Below are 6,773 nucleotides of genomic sequence, written 5' to 3' on the forward strand. Positions count from 1 at the left end.
ACATACCTTTAATCCTAGTACTTGGGATGCAGAGGCAGGAGAATCTCTGTGAGTTTGAGGCCAGTCTAGACTACATAACAAGTTCTAGGCCAGTCAGGCCTAAATAAGAGACTCTGTCCCAAAAATAAAAACAAACAAAAAAAAAATCCAAGACAAGAATGGAGACTGGGGAAACAAGGTGTCCGGTCATAATTAGCACTTCTACTCCTACAATGGGGCTGCCTAGGGTTTTAAAATTAAGACCTGGAGAGGGGTGATCAAAGTTGGATTTAAAGAATGTTTGTCTTGACAGGAGCATAGGTTGAACGGGCAGTTGTACCCATCTGGAATAGAGATAAGGAAGAAGGGTGGAATCCAGTAATCCTTCATACCGTGCTGCCCTCTTGTGCTAAAGGGGAGGATGGTGGTTGAGGGAGATCAGCTCGGGGTTCAGAACCTGTGTGAACTAGGAGTGTAGCCTCACAGATTAAAGGAGAAGCATGCCAAGTCACCCAGCTATGCTTATCACTGCTCTCCGCTATTTTCTGGGTCAGTCTCCTCTACTCTGCTGCCGTTACAGCCACAGGGAACTCATGTAGCATCTTTAACAGTGACTTGCCATTCTAACTCTTAATAATTTAATACATACATACCCCAAAACACCAGCAAATGCCAGACAGGCATTGATTCTTGGGATGGTCCTTTTCAAATCCAGTGGAAGAGAAAGATCTAGATTACACATCAAGTGTGTTCACATGAGCCGGATTTCCTGTGGGATAGTTTGGATGTCAGAGTCTATAGAGTATTTCAATGTTGTATCTTATTCCAAGAAACTTCCAATGGACTTCTTTGTTCCGTGTTAGGAGCAGTGGTTTTTCTTCTGATGGTTTACTTCAGCATCTTGCTTAGCAAGTGTTTGATTGGCTTGGTAACTAAGAAGTAACCAAGGGGCCATAAGCACTTTGGGCTCTCAGTATGATCACATCTGAGGACCTGTGTGTTGCTGCTCTCTGTCAGTGCTGCCGCCCAAAGTTAGCTCCACTTGGGCAGGCCCTCCACTGCTGTTGGCCTCGGCAGCTCTGGATTCCAGTGCTAGGAGCCTCTGTGGGGAGAAATCTCCTTTGCTGTGGTCTCTAGATAGTCCTGAGGTTGAGTTTCTTCTGGGCAACACATACGTATGTTCCCATTCATAAACCTCACTGTGTAGGGGTATGGGATTCATGGACTGTCCAAGCCTAGGAAAGCTTGCCCCAGCAGGCCCCAGCCAGGGTTGGAGGGAAGTACAGAGTTGCCATAGCCAAGCTCACTCTATTGTTTTTCAACATGGAGAGCAGGGGGCAGTAAAGCAGACATCACAGCACCACAACCTCCAGATGAGAGGGGTGAGCTAGGATCACAGCATCACATCCTCCAGATGACAAGGGTGAGAGGTAGGATACAGGGCCATTCCCTGAAAAGTCACAGTGAAAGAATTTTTCAGCCGGTTGTTCTTCCTCAAGCTCCCTCAAGCTTGGCCATATCTCTCCTCAGCTTGGCAACTTAGCTTGCAGCAGTCTCTGCGTTAGAATAAGCAGTGTTTGCCTTCCCTCACTAGGACTGGGGGGGGGGGGGAGGAGAGGCTGTCCCTGCTGCCTGCCCCATGCCCCCACTAAGGGCCAGAGCCCATCCTTGCCCAGCTTGATTTTCCAGATCCAGGGGGGAAATGACAACTACTTGTGCCATTCTGGAAGGGGAGGGGAGGTGACCCAGCAAGATGCTCTATTGGGCTTCTCTGGGTGGTTTTCCACATACTGTAGGGATCTGGGAGCCTGCAAATGATCCTGGTCCAGCTAGTTCTTGAATTAAATTTGGAAATGTCCAGAGTCAGGCTCTCGGCCCAGCTGTGCTCCCTTCTGCCCTGGTGCGTCTGTATACATACACTGTCTTCCCTAGGGCTGCAGGTCGGCACGACCGCTAAGGCTCCTCCCTGTGCATCACTAGGTGTTATTGGGGGGTTGTTTGGTGTGTGTGCAAGTGTGTGCGTGTATGTGCACATGAGTGTTTCTGGAGTGTATGTGTGCGTACATGTGTCTTCTGTACAATAGGCAAGCACTATTCCTCAGTGATACCCATCCCCAGATCCTTCTCCTTTCTTAAAAGTACAGCAGCCACATTGTATCCCCCGATAGTGTATGCAGGGACTCCCATTAGGGCATAATCACGTGCAGCAAAGGCAGGGTCGTCAGTAAGGATGTGATTCAGCTCGCAGCACAGGTCAGACTTTCAGGGAAATCACAGTAGCTTCAGTGGTGCATTTAGTTGAATGAGAACATCCATTTCAAAGGTTCTGTAGACACACCAGCCCTTTCCGAGGGCTGGGCGATTCTGAGGACTTTGTGGCTTACCTTGTATGACATGAACTAACACTACTTCTAACCCTGGGTTGGATTCGTTCACAGAGCTCTTCCCTGCTCTTCTGGACAGCCAGTGTGTGCAGAATGCCCCACAAGATTGGATTTGTAGTGGTCAGCTCCTCTGGACATGAAGATGGCTTCAGTGCCCGAGAACTAATGATCCACGCACCAACCGTCAGTGGGTGGAGATCACCAAAGTAAGGCTGGGCTGAGGGGTGGGCATGAGAGCGCATCTCTGAGTGAATACATGGTGGGCTTTACACCTCCTGGTCCAAAAACATGAAATGCATGTCTAGACAGCTATATGGTATATTTCAGTGAAAACTAAATTAAATCATTAAAATTAAAGTACATTTTTTCTCTTGGAGTTTCTGAGAGGACCCAGTAAGCAGCACCCCTCCCTCTGTGCCTGAGCTGAGGGACGGGAGACGTAAAGCAGATCTGTTAGAAGGGCATCGCTGGGGCTGTGGGCGCTGAGCTTCTTGGCACTCTGCCCTGGCACGCTGTCCTCTACACCTACCAACACAGGTGCCACCCGGCAAGCTAGGCCAGGCCTGTGCCCCCAGCCACACCCACTTCCTCCCAAGCTCCCCGGTTCAGTGGTCCCCTGCTTCCCTTAAGCTTCGAAAGGTGGAGCTTCCACTCTATCTTTTGCATTTCCCTCCGCAGAAATCTCCAACGTTGGCTATGTCTGCCCTAGGATTTCATGAAGGTTCTTTAAGAGACACACAGGGCTTCCTGTGTAGTGGTATTTATGCCAATCACACTAGCATGGTACTTTCACCATTGGCATATTTCTTTAAGGTCATAACTATATTCATTTTAGTAACGTGCTTCTAGGGGATACCAGAGGAAAGGGTATGTCTCCTTAAATGAACTGTCACCAATATGGACAAGGTGCTGTCAGCATAAGCTACAGAAAGCATGCTCAGGGTCCGGGCACAGGGATGGGCACAGGTGGCACTTAGAGGATGAGGTAAGTTCCTGGCATGTGTTTCTAAGAGCCTTTGGATCCAGAGTTAGTCTCCAGAGTATGAGACTCCAATAGAGCATGGTGTGTGCTGGTGGTGAGCGCCTGCATACCAGTCTCAGTTTCCAGGTGATTTTGTACATTTATTGTGTGTCTGTCCATGCATGTGTCAACTGCATGTGTGTCATGTGTGTGGAGCTCCGAAGCCAACTTGTGGGACTCAGTTCTTATCACCCTGTGGATCCCAGGGATCAAACTGTGGTTGGCAGCAGGCACCTTCCCCCACCGAGATTTTCACAGGCAGTCTGTCAGTGTATCTGATGACGATGGCAGGCTTGGGATGTAGCTCGATGGGAGAGCATTGCCCTGAGCTGTAGAAGTCAGAGAACTGGGAAGTGAGCACAGGGCTAGCGAAGCCCTGGCGGTGCTGTGGTGGTGTCCAGGCAACTGTGCTCCCCAAGGTGGGGGAAGTGGCTCCACTCTCGAAGAGACCCTTAGGAGCCTCGCGAGTTACGGGTTTTCTGAGTGGGATGGGGGAAAGAAAGGCCTGGCCAACAAAGGTAAAACACACACGTGCTTGCACACACCCGCACGCGTGCACACACACACACACACACACACACACACGCACGCACGCACGCACACACGCACACACGCACACACGCAGAGGTCACCAGGCACAGGGATGTTGATACTTGTGGAGGGAAGGCCCTCCCTGACTGCCCCATCCTTCAGAGCTCCCTTTGTTCCACACGCCCACAGTGTCTGCCAGCTAATGTATGTCAGTACTGTCCTTTCAGCACACTGTACTGCTGAGTCACGGCCATGCCTTCTGTGTGGGCTCCTTGCTGACAGAGGTGGTGCTCTTGCAGTGGGTAGGTCCTGAGTAAGTTAGAAGCTTCAGCTCAGCTGCCCCTAAAGCACCGAGCACACCCAGAAGTCGCCTGCTGCAGATTGACAGCCTGGTATCCTACAAGCAGGGCTTCCCTAAGTCCTCAGGCTTCTGTGGGAAGCCTCTGGCTCTGCCTGGCCTGCTTGTGTGGCCCCATAGGAATGGTTGTGTGTCTCCTCAGCTTAAAGTTCCACCTCAGCCATCAGTATTAGCAGCCTGAGGTTAGGTCTGCAGGTGGCCAGCAGGGTCGACCAGCCTTAGGTCCAGCTTTAGAAGGACGGGAGTCTTCCGTTCAGGTACGGGCTCCCCCACATCGGCCATGCTGGGCCTCACGCTCCCCTGCCGGAAAAACAGGCAGACAGGAAGGCTGCAGGCATTCCTCGGAAATCCAAACCCATGTTTGCTTTCAGATTCTGCCAGTTTCCACAAGAAATCGTTCTCCAGATGGTGGAGAGGTGTCGAGTAAGAAAGCTGCAGTTACTTGCTCACCAGTACATGATCTCTAGCAAAGTCGAGTTCTACATCAGTGAAAGCCTGCCTGAGTACTTGGTGCCATACCAAGCAGAGAGGTTCCGCAGACTGGGGTAAGAAGGACACTCTGGGTGTATGGCGGTGGCACTGAGTGTGATGGCCCTGTGGATTGTGCCTCTTGCCCTCTGTGACCTTCCTACACACGCCTGAGATTTCATTTGCTTAAGAGGCACATTCCACATCTGTGGGGTTCAGCGGCAGCTGCGTCTAGGGTGGGAAGCTTTTCTCAAGCATGTTAATTGGCGCATGCAAGGTCCCTAGGTTTTGTTTCAGGCCTTGTGGGGTTCGGTGGGAATGGGGATGGCTTTCTCAACTGTACTTGAGCAGTAGCTTTCCTTTCAGCTATGTCTCCCTCTGTGATAATGAGAAGACAGGCTGCAAAGCCCGGGAGCTCAAGTCTGTTTATGTGGATGCTGTGGGGCAGTTTCTTAAACTGATTTTTCACCAAAACCATGCCAACAAATACAACATATATAATCAGGTGAGATTTGTGTGTGTGCTTGAGGCTCTGTCCTGATAGCACAGCCCACACCCTGCCCTCTACACCCCTTACCCCACAGCTCTGTAAGAGGACTGGTCAGGTGTACTCGTCCATGCGCAGTCGGGTGCTCTCACAGGAGTGGATGCAGGGGTGGCTGTTGCTCTCTGCACCTAGGCTCTCCATATGGCAATGCTGGGCACATGGTTACAGGGCATGCAAGAGCCTCTGTGACTGAACCAGACTCAGATAAAAAAGAGCACAAAGGCTCCCGGAGTTTTTATGTCATCTGTGTGCAGTAGCTTGACTGTCATTTGCTGAGAGCATAAGTGACTGACTGGCAGCATGACAGCTGAGGCCTCAGAGCTGCCCGAGACCAGCGCCTGTGGGAGTCAGCCGGCCAGTGCTTGGTCCAGCAGCACCACACGCACTACCTGCTTAAGCCGCGCTGCTGCCCGAGACCAGCGCCTGTGGGAGTCAGCCGGCCAGTGCTTGGTCCAGCAGCACCACACGCACTACCTGCTTAAGCCGCGCTGCTGCCTTTTCTTCCTTTTGATGAATGAATTGGAAATGGGGAAGGCTGGCTGTATCTCTGTGGTATAGTGCTGGTGCCAGCATGCTCAGGCCCTGAGTTCAATCCCTAGGACCCCATACCACCCAAAAAAGGAATTCAAGTTTGTCCAAAACAACCTTGTGAGCACACACACGTTTATACCACTCGCTGCCCCTCCAAGGAGAGCAGGAGCAAGCCAACAGGTCACACTGTCTTAGCAGGCAAATGAGCTGTGAGACATGGCTGCATCACAAGATCCACTGTAGCATGGCCTCATGGGGAAACTGCAGCAACCATTTCTAATGTTTTTTCTTCTTCCACCTCATCTGCACGTTTCCACCTGTAGGACTAGGAGCTTGGGCCACAGTGATGGGTGGGAAAGAGAAGCAACTTCTCCACTAAGGGCAAGAGGTGAGAGCCAGCACCTGGGTAAAGTGGGCTGTGTTAAGTTAGTGGGTATGGACTGCACACTCACCTCGGAGTGCTGGCTGCCCTGAAGACTCAGGTAAAACTCTAGGCTAGCAATGCTTGTTTAGAGACCTACAAACTGTAGTCACTTGGTGGAGCATTAGAACATCAGGGCTCTCCTGTGCGCCTCAGTTCTCTACAGTAGTGTGGACCTGCCAGTGCACTTGGGGGTGCACCATCCTACCTTACAGCACCACAGGCAAGAGTTAGCAAAAGGGCTAAGGCGCTTCAAACATTGCACGTTTAACTTCTAATGATGTAACTGTTTCTTAGGTGGCTTTGGTTGCAATAAATATCATTGGAGACCCTGCAGATCTGGGTGATGAAAGCAATATTGTAAGTATGAAAGATTCATTTCTTAAGATTTATTTATTTATTAATTATATGTAAATACACTGTAGCTGTCTTCAGACACTCCAGAAGAGGGCATCAGATCTCGTTACAGATGGTTGTGAGCCACCATGTGGTTGCTGGAATTTGAACTCTGGACCTTCAGAAGAGCAGTCGGG

The 6,773-nt window shown here is 50.7% G+C and overlaps 1 protein-coding gene across 2 annotated transcripts in view; it reads left to right on the forward strand.

The window, feature by feature from the left end:
* Cep104 (centrosomal protein 104) overlaps window positions 1-6,773 on the forward strand; it is a 33,607-nt gene that overhangs the window by 1,401 nt on the left and 25,433 nt on the right. For both annotated transcript variants that reach the window (XM_006538825.2, NM_177673.2), the window contains exons 2-5: window positions 2,418-2,569; window positions 4,645-4,818; window positions 5,108-5,246; window positions 6,538-6,600. In XM_006538825.2, coding sequence (XP_006538888.1) covers window positions 2,457-2,569; window positions 4,645-4,818; window positions 5,108-5,246; window positions 6,538-6,600 — 489 coding nt within the window. In that variant the 5' untranslated portion in view covers window positions 2,418-2,456. The remainder of the gene's footprint in view (window positions 1-2,417; window positions 2,570-4,644; window positions 4,819-5,107; window positions 5,247-6,537; window positions 6,601-6,773) is intronic.

The sequence above is a fragment of the Mus musculus genome, chromosome 4 (assembly GCF_000001635.26).
Source record: "Mus musculus strain C57BL/6J chromosome 4, GRCm38.p6 C57BL/6J".
Classification (NCBI taxonomy): Eukaryota; Metazoa; Chordata; class Mammalia; order Rodentia; family Muridae; genus Mus; species Mus musculus.